The sequence below is a fragment of the Acomys minous genome (genome assembly GCF_964271855.1).
Source record: "Acomys minous genome assembly, chromosome: 9".
NCBI lineage: Eukaryota > Metazoa > Chordata > Mammalia > Rodentia > Muridae > Acomys > Acomys minous.
The window spans coordinates 18,043,204-18,061,539 of record NC_140490.1 but is presented as its reverse complement, the minus strand read 5'-3'; the positions used below and the strand labels follow the sequence as shown (position 1 = coordinate 18,061,539).

The 18,336-nt window shown below is 45.7% G+C and overlaps 1 protein-coding gene across 3 annotated transcripts in view; it reads right to left on the bottom strand.

The window, feature by feature from the left end:
* Positions 1-1,014: 1,014 nt before the first annotated feature.
* Positions 1,015-18,336, bottom strand: part of METTL6 (methyltransferase 6, tRNA N3-cytidine) — a 25,293-nt gene continuing 7,971 nt past the window's right edge. For 2 of the 3 annotated variants that reach the window (XM_084796880.1, XM_084796881.1), the window contains exons 5-6: positions 14,793-14,934; positions 10,673-11,587 (exon numbers count right to left, since the gene is read on the bottom strand). In XM_084796880.1, the coding sequence (XP_084653006.1) occupies positions 11,412-11,587; positions 14,793-14,934 (318 nt within the window). In that variant the 3' untranslated portion in view covers positions 10,673-11,411. Of the gene's footprint in view, positions 1,035-10,672; positions 11,588-14,792; positions 14,935-18,336 lie in introns of those variants that run through there. The other variant, XM_084796882.1, reaches the window with a different exon arrangement.

Here is an 18,336-nt window from a genome sequence, read left to right as displayed (position 1 = left end):
TTTTGACATTTAGCTCCTTATTATTTGTCGTGGCTCTGTGCCCAGCCCCCTGTCCTCATACCCTTCTCTGATTTCTTCCCTCTCTAGAGATCTGACATCCTAGCTTGGCCTTCACAGGCACCAGGCATGCATGCGGTGCACATGCATACACACAAGTTTTTCATTAAAGAAAAACAACACTCCTACATATAATTAAGATACATTTTTTTTTCCTGAAATGTGCTGGTCTTGGCCATGGCTCGGTTGGTAAAGTCCTGCCACGAAAATATGAATACTATGGGGCTGGAGAGATGGTTAAGAGCACTGGCTGCTCTTCTAAAGATCCTGAGTTCAATTCTTAGCAATCACATGGTGGCTCACAACCATCTATAATGAGATCTGGTGCCCTCTTCTGGTGTGCAGGCGTACATGCAGGCAGAACACTGTAATAATAAATAAATCTTTTTTTTTTTTTAAAAGCATGGACACTAAGTTTAGAAGCCATCACCCACATAAAAGCTGGGTGTGGTAGCACATATCTGTAACCCCAGTTCCAGACAGGTAGATCATTGTCCAGCCCGCCTAGCAGAATCAGTGACTGTAGCCTCAAAGATTCAGTCTCCAAAAAATCGGGGGTGGGGGGGTGGGCTGGGAGTGGGGGTGCTCAATTTTAATCCCACATTGGGAGCTAGAGGCAGGCACATCTCTGTGAGTTCAAAGCCAGCATGGTTTACATAGAGAGTTCAAGGCGAGACAGGGCTACAGAGAGAACCAACAAACAAAAGGCCACAGAATCATGAAAAAATTAAATTCTTATTTTAGGAAAGCCAGAGGTGTGTGAGAGAGAAGGGCGCAGATGACATTTTAAGCAACCTTTGTCTAGGTCACTAGAGTGTAAGCTGCAGCAAAAGGGACAAGGGTGGTCTCCACACTGTACCTGCTGGTGGGTTCCTTCTCCTTGGACTCAGAGACCGGGAATCACAGGGCTGAGCTCACCTCTCTCACCCTTGGCTACAATGTTCTTTTCTACCTTGTTATTTCAGAAAGTTGTTATTCTGTGAGGAAATTAAAATCCAGTGTTTATTTGAGATTTCACATTCACTGCAGGCCCAGTTTCTAGACTAAAAATAAATAAATAAATAAATAAAAATCTAATTTGGTGGTGAAGAAAGAGTTTGTGGTTTTTGGCACTGTTGATATGAGGGATATATGGGACAGACCCAGAACAAATCCTCCCTGCAGTCTGAGCCACAGGCCTGTCCCGCTCAGCGGAGGGGTTCCCCTACTGCACAAAGATGCCTGGAGGCGGAGGCTGAAATCCAGCCATGGCTCTGCTTGCTGAGCACCCCTACCCACAGGGAGGCCTGGGAAGCAGAAAGCACCGTCTACCTAACGACCACACCAAGCTTCAAGAAGAACCTTTACCCAGGGCAGGCCATTGAGTTTGCACAAAGGTTCCGATCAGTTAATGGTGGTTTATCAGCCTGAGTACTGGACAGCAATCCAACACAGATGAGCTCCTTTTCCTGTACTCCACAGAGCCAGTGTGTAGGTGTGTGCACACTCCCCATCTGCCTGCCTCAGCCTCCCAAGCACTGGCATTAGAGACCTGAGCCACCATGTTTGGCTCTGCTGTTCTTACTCTTATTCTAGTCAACATCTTTTTATTTTATTTTATTTTTTTAGGAGCCGGGGAGGAGTTAAGACAAGGGCTCACCATGTAACTCTGGCTGGTCTGGAACTCCTAGGTGTACAGGCTAGCCTCGAACTAAGTCCCTTCCTTTCTGCTCTCTGGATTCCCAAACATAACCAAAGACAACATAATCGTTCTAAACATAATGTGAGAGAGAGGCATGGTGATCACCTTGCCGCTCTCTTTCTTTTCTGAGACAGAGCGCTGCCAAGCAGCCCTGGCTAGCTTGGAATTCACTGTAGAGCAAGGCAGTTTCTAATATGCGACATTTTCAAGTGGGACCTCATGAAATATGACACTCCTGGCAACACTAAGGTAACAGTTAATTACACAAAGAGACAACACGCAAGCCTTGCTGGCTAGTCATCTGGCACAGGATTGACAGTTAGCATATAGAAAGATTTGATTCCCAGCTCCCAGGTCAGGTGTCTCACAGCCACCTGTAACTTCCAGTGCCAGGAAGCCAATGGCCACCACAGGCACTTGTGTGCATGCAGAGAGATGGCTTAGTGCTTAAGAGCACTGTCTGTTCTTCCAGAGGTCCTGAGTTCAAGTCCCAGAAACCACATGGTGGCTCATAACCATTTATAGTGTGATCTGGTGCCCTCTTCTGGTGTACATGCAGACAGAGCATTCCTATACATTAAATAAATACCTTTGTTTTAAAAATAAATCTTTTAAAAATATAATATGGAAAGAGATAAAAAAAAAAAGCCATGACAACTAAATGACAGGAAAGCAAACAACTCAATTAATAAATGAGCAAATGAAATGAACAGACAGTTCTCAACAGAGGGAGTGCACAGCTTGGGAGACTGCTCAGTCAGTAAAGTGTCTGCCCTGTAAATGTAAGAGCCTGACTTCCTCCCCAGAACCCATGTGACAGCTCCAGGCATGAAGCAAGTCCTCGTCCTCTTATTTCTGGGAAGACAGGGACAGAAAGATCCCTGAACTCACCAGACAGCTGAGCTAACATAAGTGGTGAGTTCCATGCCAATGAAGGACTCTGTCTCAAAGGGGACGGATGACACCTGAGGTTCTCCTCTGGCCTGCACACACACACACACACACACACACACACACACACACACACACACACACACACACCCCTACATGTGCACCTCATACGTGAACACACATTTAAAAAAGATGAAACATAAATGCTCAATATAAACATGAAAGAATCTGACCTGTGCATCAGAGAAATGTAAACTAAAACACTAAGATTCTATTTTATCTCAGTTAGAATAGCAATCATCAAGAAAACAATGTTGGTGTGGACACAGAGAAAAGGGAACCATATATACTGTTTTCAGGAATATGAGCTAATCTAGCCACTGTGGAAGTCCGTGGAGGTTCACCCAAAAGCTTCCTCAGATGAAGATCTTCCATGTGACCTGGCTCTAGCACTTGTACGTATTTAGCCAAAGGACTCAGGTCAATCACGTCACTGTTTACTGCAGCGCCGTGCACAGTAGTAAGTTATGGAACCAACCTCAGTGCCCTTAACAGAAGAACTGATGCAGAAAATGTGGTGTGTACACACATCAGTCTTAACTGCAAAGAAAAATGACCTTGTGTTGTTTGCAAGAAAGTGTACTCAATTGAACATAACTAAAGTAAATTAAGCTAGTCTCACAAAGACAGAGATTTGAGGTTTTTTATAGCTACATAAAAACATCTGGCTGGGCTTGGCAGTGCATGTCTTTAATCCCAGCACTTGGGAGGCAGAGGCAGGTAGATTGCTGTGAATTTGAGGTCAGCCTGGTGTACAAAGTGAGTCTAGGCCAGCCAAGGCTACATAGAGAAACTCTGTCTCAAAAAACCAAAACCAAAAACAAGGAAAAAATATCTATCTATCTATCTATCTATCTATCTATCTATCTATCTATCTGAATGAAAATGACCTTATATAACCCACTACCAGGTACAAAGAATATAAGCCAATGACATAATAAAGAAAATGAAATACACCCAGTGACAGCTGGGCCTAACACCATGTGCAATCCCAGTACTCAGGGGGCAGAACCAAGAGGATCACTGCAATTTCAGTGCCAGCCTGGGCTACACAGTGACTCTAACACCATCTCAGACTATACAGCAGAACCCTGTCTCAAACAAAACAAGAGGCAAGAAGGAGTTTCTGAGCTTGAAGATAGGTCTTTAGAAATATCCTGGCCAGATAAGAGAGGAGGAGACAGGAAAATTAAAAGAAAAAGCAAGCCTTTGAGCATAAGGGCCATAATTAAACACATAATGGGTGTTCCATAGGAGAGAAGTGAAACACCCTAGAAAACCTATGCAATGAAATAGTTGCTGAAGCTGGGAACAGTGCTGTGTGCCTGCAATCCCCAGCATTTGTTGGGGGGTGGAAAGGGGGCAGAGTCAGGAGGAGTGTGGAGAGTTCCAGGCCAGCTTGATTTACACAGCAAGTTCCAGGCAGACAGAGCTACATAGGGCAACCCTGGAAAGATACAGAGATCAAGTCTAGGAAGCTTGAAAGACCTTAATAGCTTTGACTATGAAAGATCCTCTGCAGCCAAGCATGCGGGCCTGGGCCTCTAACCCTAACATTTGGGTAATAGAGGCAGGAGGCTCAGGAATTCAGTACCAGAGTTAACCCTGTGGTGATTTGGGCTAGCCTGGGATATATGAAACCCTGTCTCAAGCAATAATAAAATATTTGGCCTTAGAAACAGTATATAAGTTTATAAGAAATATTTTCTTCTTAAGAGAAAACACTGTCCTGCAAACCACCTCTTTGCTTTACCTTTTCCCCATTTTCCCTTCCTTGAGTGGCAACTGTGGAATAGGAGTCTAGCTACTATCAAAGAATACTGCGGCCAGGAGAGGGCTCTGCCAGGCAGGGCATTTACCACCAAGTCTGAGGATCTGAGTTTGATCTGGAATTCACATGGCGGAGAGACCCAATTCTTTTGTTTATGTTTTTGTTTTTCCGAGACAGGGCTTCTCTGTGTAGCCCTGGCTGTCCTGAACTCCCTTTGTAGATCAGGCTGGCCTTGAACTCACAGCAGTCAGCTTGCCTCTGCCTCCCAGAGTGCTGGGATCAAAGGTATGTGCCTCCATGCCCGGCTGAGAACCAACTCTTCATTTATTTATTTATTTATTATAATTTATTCACATTACATCCCAATCGTTGTCCCCTCCACCATATCTTCCCATCCCCACTCTCCCTCTCTCTTCCGCCCTACTCCCCCTCCCTAGACCTCTGATGGGGGCCATCTGATCACTTTTCTTTTTTATTTTTAAGATTTATTATTTATACAGTGCTCTGCCTGCATGTACACCTGTGCACCAGAAGAGGGCATCAGATCACATTATAGATGATTGTGAGCCACCATGTGGTTGCTGGGAATTGAACTCAGGACCTCTGGAAGAGCAGCCAGTGCTCTCAACCTCTGAGCCATCTCTCCAGCTCCTCATCTGATCACTTTTCAAAGTTAGTTCTTCTGACCTTGAGCCTGAACAGTACTGTTCTAGGCAGACCCATACTCAAGATTCAGCCCTGACCTTGCCTTGCCTTACTCTCAAGCAGCAATAAAATACATCTGTAGAGCCATTTAGGAACAAAAGAGGTCTACAAAGTGCATTTTATTTATTCGCAAGGAAAAGCTTCAGGTCGCCCATTAAACCCCTCATATATTATGGTCTACATTGTGCCTGGAGGCCTCGCAGACATCAAAGCGATTACCTAAAAAGGCGACAGTGTAGTTGAAAGCAAACTGACTTCAGGGGACAAAAGTCGACTGCATATTGGGTAAATGCATCTTCATTTTGTTTTGTCTAGTGAAGCACAAATTGACCGAGAGAGCACATTTGCAACAATCCTTTCCTTCAGTAATGACAATTTAAAAAATGCTCCCTGTGTAACTGTAGTGAAGATGGCAGTAGAAGCTGGTCATGGTAGCATACACCTTTAATCCCAGCACAGAGGCTGGCGTCTAGCACAAGGACTACCTAGTAAAACGTTAGCTTAAAAAAAAAAAAAAAAAAAAGCCAAATGAACACTGAGCAACTATCGCCGCCTAGTGGTGGCCTAGTCTCAATCCCAGGTGCCTTCTTAAATAGGAGTTGTTTTGTGAGATGTTTGGAACATTTGGACATAATAATCCTTTGGGAGGTAAGAAGCTGAAGGCGAAAAACATTAGGAACACCAAGCATTTGACTGAATCCCACACTGTTCATGCTTTCCAGCATGGACGAAGCCCTTCAGTGTAGGTGGTCTCATTTAAGCCTGGTGGCAGCGCTAGAGACCTTGGTCTTGAACACATGACAGCCAGGTCCAGTGTTGTGGGGGAGCACTGCTAGTGCGACACACACCCCACCTTCTGTAGCAGTGTTAGGCAGAATTCGCTAGGCCTCTGGGTTTGCTTTGTGTGGGTGATGGCAATGCTGTACTAGCTGGCTTTTCAGTGACATGGCTCAGTATAACGGTGCTTACTGGCAAGTCTGCTGATCTGAGCTCAGTTCCTGGAACCCACATGGTAGAAGGTGAGAACCAATTCACACAGCTTGTCCTCTGCTCCACGTGCGCTGTGGCCTGTGCACGCCCATACACATGTATATAAATAAATGGTAAATGTAACTTTAAAAACCTTGCTAAAACCTTCATGGTCTAGGCCGTTTCATGGGTACTTTATACCTATTTAAGTTAAAGTATATGTGGGAGCATCACTGAGAGCCAGCGTCACTCAGTGTCAGAGGTGGGCACGTCACTGAGCTAGATTTAAATAGTCCAAGTGAAAACTTTGCAGCCTAGTTTTACTTTGTAAAAAAAAAAAAATCCGGGGTGTGTAAATTACTCCTGTGGGTGGAAGAGTCTTGGCCAGGTTCATGACCTCCCTGTCAGCTAAGTCCTGGCGGAGGTAGGGAGGTCTTTGCTTTTAGCCTCTTCCATTTCCTGTTGTCAGTGCCTTCTGCTTGTCCCTTGGCCAGACAGACAGTCAGTCAGTCCTGCGTCAGCAGTTTCCCACAGCAGCACCTCAAGACAGCTCATCCCCGGCCGACCCACACCAAACCCTCACTCCCCCTGCTCCCCAGGAGCTGAGGACTTAACCCAGGGCCTTGTGCTTGGTAGGCAAGCACTCTACCACTGAGCTAAATCCCCAACCCCAAAACCTCACTTAAAAAAAAATGATTAATGGGTCTGGGTGGTGGTGGTACACACCTATAATCCCAGCACCCGGGAGGCAGACACAGGTAGATCTCTGTGAGTTCGAGGCCAGACTGGTCTACGAAGTGAGTCCAGGACAAGCCAGGGCTTGTTACACAAAGAAACCCTGTCTCAAAAAAACAAAACAAAATAAAAAAGACTAACGTGTGTGCACATGTATGATGTGAGTGCATGGGCCCCAGTGACATGGCGCACATGTGGAGGTCAGAGGACAACTTTTGCTGGTCATTTCTCTCCTTCCACATCACTGGGGCAGGATCTTCTAGGTTTCTGCCAAGCTGCTCTTCCACACTAGCTGGCCTGAGATTTCCAGGTGATCGTCCTTGTCAGTTTAGCCGTGCTGGGACTAGAGATATGTACCACCACACCAGCTCTTAACTTGGGTTCTGGGGGTGGGACTTGTGGCCTAGCTTGTGTGGCAAGCCTTTTGATCCATTGAGCCAACTCCCCAGCCTCTTACTGTAGTAAGAAGATTGCCAAGACTGCCAGGCAATCGCCACTCCTCACGGATGATTCTCATCTCCTTTCAGTCTTCCCCACCAGACCAAATCCCTCCTCATTAAGTGACACTAGCCAAAAACAAGTGGCTCTTGTATTTATTATTGGTGAAGCTGTAAAGGCGCTACAAGGATGGAGCCACAATGCTGGGAACTTGGAAGCAAAGGTTTATCTCCAGCGAGAAACGGATGGCTTCCCTAAGAAATCACATTCGTAACTGATCTAGTTTGTAAGACCTCCTGAAATGCCTGTTAGTGTGCTGATCTTATCCCTGAACTCAACTTTCCCCCTTCATTCTAATTTTCTTACTTATAATTTTCCTATTTTTAAATTTTAGTTAAAAACATGTATATGCATAGGTATTTTGCTTAGATGTTTGTCTGTGTACCACATAGTGGTGCCTGCCTGGTGCCGGCAGAGGTCAGAGGAGAACATAGGATCACCTAGGACTGGAGTTACAGACTGTTGGGAGCCATCATGTAGGTGCTGGGATCAAATGTGGGTCCCCTGCAAAGTAGTAAGTGCTCTTAACTACAGAACCATCTCTAATTCCCAATTTGCCTACTTTACAAGTCTTCTTCTTCTTCCTTCCTTCCTCTTCTTCTTCTTCTTCTTCTTCTTCTTCTTCTTCTTCTTCTTCTTCTTCTTCTCCTTCTCCTTCTCCTTCTCCTTCTCCTTCTCCTTCTTTTCTTCCTCCTCCTCCTCCTTAAGGAACTTCTTTATTATGTATACCATGTTCTGCCTGCATGTTTGCCTACAGGCCAGAAGAGGGCACCAGATCTTATTATAGATGGTTGTGAACCATCGTGCGGTTGCTGGGAATTGAACTCAGGACCTCTGAGCCTTCTCTCCAGCACCTACAGGTCATCTTTAAATTCCTTTGGGGGAGATTTTAGAACAGAAAGGAAGAGCTATGGCATGGGAGGTCAAATGGTGGCTACCCTGGGTTGGGGAATCAGTGACTTGCAGGAACATTTGGGATTTTGCAATACAGATCAGCCATTTCTTCAGCGGGATGCTTGTCACACAGGTGTGTCCACTGTGACACCCTTGAACTTGGTTTTATGTAGCTCTTTGTGTGCAGGTGAAATGACATGCCAGTGAGGCCTGTGTACCTGGGTTGTTGACTCTGAGCCACATATCACAAACTTTCCTTTTCATCCTCACACTTCGAGGTCACATTTTATATGGGGAATCTAATCTGAGGTTCAAAAAGGGAAGGGACTGGGGGACTTGCCACGTCCATTTTCCTATCACACTGCCTTTTCCCACTTCCTATGTTATTCTCTCTTCACCGGACTCAGCCACTGACTGTGAAGTTGAGGGAAAGGACTTCCTGGAAGCAGCCTTGAGCAGCGTCAGGGCTAAGCCAGCATGGGATGCCTTTGGTGGAGGACAGGGTCTGACCTTGAGACCTTAGGCCCTCCTGCCCCCCCCCCCACCCCCCAATAACTATTCCCCATAAGACCCATGTGATTTCTTGTAGTCCCCCTCCTTGTAAGTTGATTTCAAGAGGGAAAAAAAAAAAGGCAAAAGAAAACCTCTTCCATTTCCTTGGCTTTGTTCCTACTTGCAATAGCCATTTTTGAGCCTCCAAAGAAGCGATTACACAGCTGACTAGCAGGAGAAAGGGCCTCTCTCAAGCTGAAACAGATGGCCACGAAGGTCAGCCAGGAGCCCCAACTGAGCTCTGAGTCAGCCCCTCCTCTCTCTGGCATTAGGTGATGGGTTTTGACTGGGCAGACCCACAGTGAACATTGCCCAGCCTCATCCCCACCAGACCACCCCTCTTAAGATATGGTTGGGGTTGAAAGGCACTAGTTACTGCACAAGCAGGCTAGCCATGTGCTCAGGATGATATTCTCACTGACATCTCTCTGCAAGCAAACACAGAAAAGACTTGCAGGGACAATTTTTATGCACAAGTGGGAAGAACGTCAACTCTGTGTCATGATGTAAAAGTCCCATGTGGCAGTGCCCAGGAGACAGGAGTTCCCCATAGTCTAGACCATAATTAGCTTGGGCCTCAGCATTCCGCTGGAGCCACTGCCTCCCAGCAGGGAACTGGGCCCACTCCAGGGCCCGTTGCCCGCTCACAGCTAAAATGCAAACTCTGAAGCAGGTACCAACCCTGTTCCTGGAAGTGCAATAGGCAGATGGGAGGGTAGGTGGTGGCCTTCCCTACCTCCTTTCAGGGCCACTGGCCAACTACTGAGGGCATCCACAAGCAGGCAGAGAGGGCTGGCAAGATGGGTTAGTGGATAAAGGTACTTGTACCAAGCTTGAGGACCTGAGTATTTTTAGTTTTATTTGTTTATAGGACTGGGGACTAACTCAATGGCCAAGCATTTGCCTAGCATGTGTCAAGGCCTAGGTCCTATCTCTATAACTACAACAACATACTAATTATCTTAGCTAGACATGGTGCTGCATGCTTTTAATCCCCGCAGAAACCAGCCTGATCTGCAGTGAATTCCCACCCAGCGAGGGCTACACAGTAAGACTGTCTCAAAAATGACAAAAAGCATTGTGTGGTTTTTTGTTTGTTTGCTTGTCTTTTGAGACAGGGTTTCTCTGTTAGCCTTGGCTGTCCTGGACTCACTTTGTAGACCAGGCTGGCCTTGAACTCACAGCGATCTATCTGCCTCTGCCTCCTGAGTGTTGGGATTAAAGGCGAGTGCCACCAGGCCAGCTTAACAATTGTTTTTAGATTATTAATGAATATGAATTTTGGCCTGCATACATGTATGTGCGCCATGAGTGCCTGATGCCAGAGAAAGGAAGATGAGGGTGCTGGATGCCCTGGAGCTGGAGCTACAGATGCTTGTGAGCTACGAAGTGGGTGCTGGGAACCAAACCTGGACACTGGGTAGATAACCAAGCTTTGATATTTTCTACTTCCTCCCCGAGTGCCAAATCCACATCTTCCAGAAGCATTAAATTTCTAAGAATGACCTGTTCCCACCTCCCATTGCTGGGATTAGAGGTATGGCATCATGCCCAGCTTTATGCAGATTCTTGGGAATCAATTTAGGTCCTCACTTGCATAGCAAGCGCTGCTGCCTCCTGTGCCCCAACTCTGAACTTCCTTCTGCCTTCATTCAAGTGTCAGGATTATGGGATTATGGGTGTGACACACACGTGGCTAACTCAGGGTTTCATGCATGTTGGGCAAGCGTTCTACCAACTGAGCTATAGTCAGTTCCAAACCAAGATTTTATTCTTTATGTAAAATTAAACAAGCACATCCAGCCGATTAGCATGCAAATCTGCTTTTGTCCTTAATAAAGACTATACGTCTACCAAAGAACTGTCTTAAACGTATTTATTATCAGCAGATACTTGCTTTGTGCACCTGTTTCATACACCTCCGTGCTGGGCTCTGGTGCCTTCCTTTGTGGAGACTGAGAGTCGTACAACACAGCTAAATCATGAAACTTTACTTTCAGGACTTACAATTGGGTTCTTCTACAGTGGGTAAATACATTCACTTTATTTGTGTGCACATGTGGAGGTCAGAGAACAGTCCTCAGGAGTTGGTTCTCGCCCCACTTTTCTGAAGCCAGGTCTCTTGTCTGCTGCACTGTGTACTCCAGGCCAGCTGGTCCTGAAGCTTCCAGATGCTTCTTCTTCCATCTCTGCTTCTAAGCTTGAGGTAGGAGTACTGGGATTACAGATTCAAATGGCCAAACACGGCACCACCTGCAGAGGCCAGACGAGGGCACCTGATGATGCCTCAAGACTGGAGTCACAGAAGGTTGTGAGCTGCCATACAGTGCTGGAAATCAAACCCAGGTCCTCTGCAACGGCAGCCAACACTCTTGACCACTGAGCCACCTCTCCAGTCCCTTTGCCGTTTTTTTTTTTTAATTTCATTTTTGTCTAGACAGATTCCTGGGGTCAAACACAGGTCGTTAAACTTACACAGCCAACACTTTTACCTGCTGAGCCATCTCCCCAGTCTTTAGTTGTTTTTATTACAAAAATAACACATAATTTAAAAAATAAGAATATAAAAAAATATAAAGCAGCTTAAGATTCTTCTCTTCAAAGCGAAGTAGAGTCGGTGGAGGGGGCGGGGCCCTTCGGAGGCTTCCGGAACTTGCCCTGAAGGAAAACTCGTGGCACGGACAGGCCTTCTTTTTTATTTACTGTCTCTCGAAACACATACTCGTTCAGCACTTCTTCATAACCTGCATCCACAAAGAGCTGCGCCAGGAACTCTAGAAGGCAAGCAGCGGTAAGTGTTGAGGGCTGAGACATCATAGCTGGAGGGGTTTATTTATTTATTTAAAGACTTATTTTTATATACACAGTATTGTCTGCATGTACACCTGCAGGCCAGAAGAGGGCATCAAATCACATTATAGATGGTTGTGAGCCATGTGGATGATGGGAGTTGAACTCAGGACCTCTGGAGGAGCAGTCAGTGCCCTTAATCGCTGAACCATCTCTCTAGTGCCGGGTTTTTGCTTTTATGGGTTTTTGTCCTTCTGTAATGAAAACTTCAATGCTAATTTTATTTGATTTGTTTTTAAGTTTTTCTCCTCTGATTTTTTTCCTCTCTTGAGAAAGAATTTCACTTTACATCTCAGACTGGCCTGAACGTTTTAATGCTTCTGCTTCTGTTTCCCCGGGTGGGGAATGCGGGCCCGTGCTAGCGCGGCAGGCTTGCTTCTCATCCATTCATTTGCCATTCTATCTTAAAAAAAAAAAACAAACACATCCTACTTCACATAGTCTTTTTTTAAAAATACATACATATTTATTTTATACATGAGTGCTCTATCTGCATGTACACCTGCCCACCAAAAGAGGGCATCAAATCCCACTATAGATGGTTGTTGGGAATTGAACTCAGGACCTCTGGCTGCTCTTAACCACTTTGCATGGCCTTAACACCCAAACAGAAACCTCCAATTAAAGAATCAGCAAAGGTGTACCTATCTTGGCTTACTCATGTTAGCAAATACAAAAGTCTGACTAAAAACAGACAAAGCCCAAGCTAGCTATTGAAAAGACCTGCACACACTCAACCTGTTTACAGAACAGAAGCAGATCTGTGACCGGGGCTTCCTGATGATGCATTTAATCAGATGTGGCCATTTCAGACACCTTGGATTCTTCTTCATTTTCTTCTGATATTGTACATTTAATTGTAAACACTCATTTTTAGTTTTAGTATCTAAAATAACGCCAGGAAACAGAAGTATAAGTTGAATGGCACATACCTGTGAGGCAGAGACAGAAGTGCTGAAAGGCTAGGCCTGGGCTACAGACTGAGGCTTTGTTTCAAAAAACTTAAAAATACAGGGCTGGAGGCATGCATAGCTCATCAGGAGGCATGCATAGCTCATCAGGTAAGACTGCCTGTTGTTCTTGCAGAAGATCCTGAGTCGGTTTCCATGGTGCCTCACAATTATCTTTGGAGTTCAGAGGATCTGACACCCTCTTCTGACCACCCCACTCACCAAGCACACACACGGTACACAAACACACATGCAGGCAAAACATATACATTAAAAGATAACTTTTCAAAACCGCTAAAAATAAATAAACCTAACCCTAAAATGAAAATCAAGAGGTAGGGTCACAGTTCAGTGGCAGAGCACTTGCCTAGCATGCTTGAAGCCCTGGGCACAAGCCTGAGCACCCAAGAGCAAGCGGACCCCTGCAAAGCCACAGAGCCCAACACTGACAACTCTCTTATTCCAGACTATTAGGTAGACCCAAAACTAATGTTTGAAACACTTAAAACCTGAAATGTTTGGCCTTTTCTGGTTCAAAATGCTTTTTCAAGTTTTTTTTTTTTATTATTATCATGCATATGGAATATGTGGTGTGTGCGCGCATGTGCGCATGCCTGGTGTTCTCAGCAACCAAGTAGGTGTTGGATCCCCTGAAATGAAGTTACAGACTTCATTTGTTAAGTGCTATGTGACTGCTGGGATTCAAACCCAGGTCCTCTCGAGGTGCTCTTAACCACTGAACCATCTATCCAGCCCTCGGCCTTACTTTTTTAGAGGGCAGGTTTCAAGATAGGGTTTCTCTGTGTAGCCTTGGCTATCCTGGAACTTGCTCTGTAGACGAGGTTGGCCTTGAACTCACAGCAATCGGCCTGCCTCTGCCTCCTCAGTGCTGGGATTGGTGTGAACCACCACACTTGTTTTGACATTGTAATTCTTAACATTCATGCACTAAACACAAGCCACCCCCACCTTTTCTTTTGAGACAGGGTCTCTCTCATATAGCCTGGCTGTCCTGGTCCACCTTTCTGAGACAGAATTTCTTCATCAACACAACTAGCTGCCCAGCAAGCTCCATGGATCTTTACTGTTGCTGTCTTTCCAGCACCAGGATTACAGGTCCATGTCACCATACCTGGCTCTCACAGGATGCTGAGGTGCTGCAGCAAATATTTTATTAACTGAGCCATCTTCCCAGTTACAACCACCTATCTAACTGTTGTTGTTTTTTGAGACAGGATCTCATGTAGCCTAGGAAGTAGATGAGGGTGAGAATGACCTATTATTTAATTTATTTTCTGTGTGTTTTGCCTGTATGAAGTATGTGCACACCGTGGTGCCCACAGGGGCCTGGTCAGCGAAGGTGTTTGATTTCCGGGAACTACAGTTACAGATGGTTGAGCCACCATGTGAGTGTGGGGAACTGAGGTAGGCCCTGAGCAAGTGCGACAAGTGTTCTTAAAAGCTGAACCATTTCTCCAGCTGGACCTTGAACTCTCTTCCTGCTCCTGCCTTGGCTTGCTGGTGTCTAAGTTCTGTGTGCCACCACCCCAGTTTATGTGGTGCTGGGGACTGAACCCGGAATCTGACCCGTGCTAGGCCAGCACTCGATCAACTGAGCTACCTTCCCAGCATTCTCTGACAGCAAATGTATCTACTTGCAAACAAACCCAATCACTTTTTTTTGTTTTGGACACAGGGTTTCTCTGTGTCAAAAAAGCCCTGGCTTTTCTGGACTCACTTTGTAGACCAGGCTGGCCTCAAACTCACAGAGATCTGTCTGCCTCTGCCTCTGCCTCCTGAGTGTGCCACCACTGCTCGGTGATCCAATCACTTTTATTTAAGAAGAATTTTTGCCTTTGGGTATGGGAAAGTAACCTCAAGTCAGCATGCTAAACTTAAGCCACTTATTTTAAAGATGTGTGTGAGGCCTGTCTACTGTCCCAGGCTCACTCACGAGCCACTCTCAGCAGAGGCCTTCACACTCCCCACACCCCAGCGCTGGGTCTGTGTCTCGCAGGTACTGGGTGAGTGGTGTGCATCAGAGTGAGTTCTAAGGACTTGGGACTTGTGTGTTAGCATGGCCACATACCTGTGCACGCAGCACTCCTCCACTGATGATGCAGTCAAGTCAAGAGAGCAGAGAACAAAGCACTCTAAGGAGACATGTCAGTCATCTTACCGTCAGTGAAGAAGTATGATCTGGTTCCATCTTGTCTGACATAAAAACTTTCTCCGAGTTTGCTTCCAGCTTTAAATCTGAGCATGGCGTGATCATACAGCCCATAGTCACGGAACAAGACACTCCCGCCTGGCTTTAGTACCTACAAAAGTAAAGCAAGCTGCAGGTAAGCCAGCTGAATAAAACACAGACCTGATGTCGCTAGGAATTAAAACACAGACCTAGGGTAGCTGTGAAAGAAGACATAGAAAATACTCTTTTTTTTTTTTTTTTTTGGTTTTTCAAGACAGGGTTTCTCTATGTAGCCTTGGCCATCCTGGACTCACTTTGTAGACCAGGCTGGCCTTGAACTCACAGCGATCCGCCTGCCTCTGCCTCCCGAGTGCTGGGATTAAAGGCGCGCGCCACCACGCCCGGCAGAAAATACTCTTAATATGAATGGCTGCTTTAAAAAACCACATGTAAATAAAATGTCTAAAATGTAATTTTTTGGATATAATGGAGCATAGCAGTCTCAAGCCCCACATAAAAGCAAGCACTTAAGACATGTGCTGCCTTCTGCAAGGCATGAGCCATCATCCTCACCAGGCTGAGTCTCCAGAAAGCTGTTGACAACTCATCTCTGAAGGGCTCCCTATTGGGTCTCAACACTGATCCCCTCCCTGACGTGCTCGGCTCTGGCCTGGCCATCTTGCTCTTTGTGTGAGGAGGTCTGCACCATGTGGGAAGAAGGAGAAAGCGATGCTTTCCTCAGAGCCTGTCTTCTGTGGTGTAGACAGTGTCATGCATACCTCCTCTACACTTCAGGACTGACAGGTGTTCCACAGACCCATACCACCAGGCCGAGGATAGAGCACTTGTTTTAAAATGACAGGCTACCGTCTCTTGTGACAAGCTTTGTCTCCTTTGGAAAGTGTGTGATGTTGCACGTGCACAGAAATGTCCTCCCTCCAGCCTCTTTCTGCTTTTCGGCGGGGGGTGGGGGGGTGGGGGGGTGGGGGGGGGTCGTCTTGTTGCATACAGGGAGCGATGAGATCTATGGTGGAAAGCTTCTGCCTCAGACGGTTCACACTGGGCTTTGCTAGGCTGCTGATTTCCTGACTGCAGAGCCTGAAGACGGCTTCTCACTCTAGTTCTTTTCCATCAAAGCACATGATTTTAAATTAACCAACCAATCACATGATGGCAGTGAGAAAGTAACTGGACTGGGCTAAAAAGTCACTGTAGCTCAGCTGAAGAAAGGTGTCGAATGGAGACTAAAAATAGGGCGACTACTAAAATGGAATTTGTCACTAAAGGAAATCATGCCCTGGGAAAGCACGAAAATTTGACAAGTGTGACATGTCATACGTACTAAAATATAGATGGCACATTACTTATTTCTATAAAAAGCTGAGGAGAGGCTGACCTATGAAGACAGGCTGGGGCATTAGGGCACACAGAGGCATTCAGCATCTAGGTGGTGTGCTCTCCATAAGCCTCTCTGATTGTATGCTGAGGGTGGGCACTTATGTCATGAATATTAAACCTTAGGGTGATGCACAGACAACACATGTGAGCTGTGACTTCTGAGTTTACTGCTCTGTCTAAGATGACTACCACTACCTGCCCATAGGCTCCCGGCCCCTCCTGCCGTCTACCCATCAAAAGGAATTCTTTATCTACAGCGTACAGGTCCAAAGGCATAAGGTTAAGAACTCAGAGGGCTGTACATTTCACGTGGAGAGTCAAGGTGCACCTTTATTTTTACTGCTTCTCAAGGGATGTAGCATTGCTTTAACTATGAAAGCTGTGTGCCGCATTATGAATTGTGATGGTAACCAATGAAGATATTCTCGTGTCATGGCAAGGTTCTTTTTATAATTTTATAATTAGAAATCTCTTCAGCCCCAGATTCAGAGATCCACCTACTTCTGAACATTTAAGCTCTGGTCCCACAGACCAGGTTTCTGTGGTGTCTGTGGAGACCAGACTTCTCCGGCATCACTTGCAGGGCCTCTGTCATCCCTGCCATGTCCTGTGCATCCTTTGTCCCCTCCACACTTCCTCTCTTTCCTTCCTTGTTTGTTTTGTTTTGGAGACAGGGTTTCTCTGTGTAGCCTTGGCTATCCTGGACTCACTTTGTAGACCAGGCTGGCCTCAAACTGACAAGAGATCCACCTGCCTCTGCCTCCAGAGTGCTGGGATTAAAGGTGTGCGCCACCATACCTGGCCTCATCAAACTGCTTTTATTAGATGTGAGCCTCAGATCTGAAAGTTGAGCCCAGAATATAATCTGCCCCTAGATTCCTGGACTATAAACCCATGTCAGAATATAATCTGCCCCTAGGTTCCTGGTCTATAAAGTCCAGGTTAGAATACAATCTGTCCTTAGATTTCTGGTCTATAAAGTCCCGCTCTGCCTTTTAAAGCAGCGTTTGAAGCAGGGCCTCACAGCATTATGCCCCCAGACCCCCTGTTCTCCTTTAAAGAACACAACCCTGTGTGCGCTGATGCAAGAAGCCGACCCCTGGGAGTGATAAAAATAAATGCTCAGGTTTTTAAGTTAAAATGTTTGAGAAGATTCCTTTGTGTGTGTGTATGTTTTGTCTTATCATGTAGATAAGGCTGGCCTCAAATTGAGACTTATCCTGCCTCAGCCTCTTGAGTGCTGAAATCACAAGCATGTGCTACCATGCTTATCAGAATTTACCATTTTTAATGATTGATTTCACTGATTCCTTTGTTTTGCTTTATTTTGCCAGACAGGGTTTTTCTGTGTAGCCCTGGCTGACCTGGAACTCACTCTGTAGACCAGGCTGGCCTCAAACTCAGAGAGCCACTTGCCTCTGGGATTAAAGGCATGCTCCACCATGGCCCATCAATGTCTCCAGTTCACTGCAGTGAATGCCATTGAAGCTCACAAAGCAGTGGCATCACTTACTTGTAGACTCAGCTTTAGCACTAAGAGAAAACAGGCTCAGAGATGGGTGCCATAGCTTGTCTTGACTCACATGACTAAATCGGTGAAGTATTTATTTATTTGACGCAGTGTCACGTAACCTAGGGTTTGTTTGTTTATTTATGAGACACAGTATCAGGTAACCTAAGGTAGCTTCAGATTTACTCTATACATGACAAAGATCTTGAACTCTTGACCCCCCTGAGGCTGATGGTGTATGCCTTGTTGGCTTGTTTGTTTTCATTAAGAGTCTATAGCTGAGGCTGGTCTTGAACTCACAATGTAGACTAGGCTGGCCTTGAACTCAGCACTCCTCCTACCTTAGTTCCAAGTACTATGATTATAGGCATGCTACAGCAGTTCCCTGGTGGCCACAGTGGTTTGGGTCCTGCCATCCTAATAATAATAATGGTGGTAGTAATGTAAGAATTTGAGAAACACTTAGCATTACACTAGGCACACATCATACATTTTATTTAATCTCCCCCAAATTATAAAATGAATTTACTGCTTAATAAGCTCACCCTATCTTGTTCTTTCTGAGCTCATAGGCAGCTGGCTCAATTTAGCCGTTCTGGTTCAAACTCCTCTCCACCTGACTTA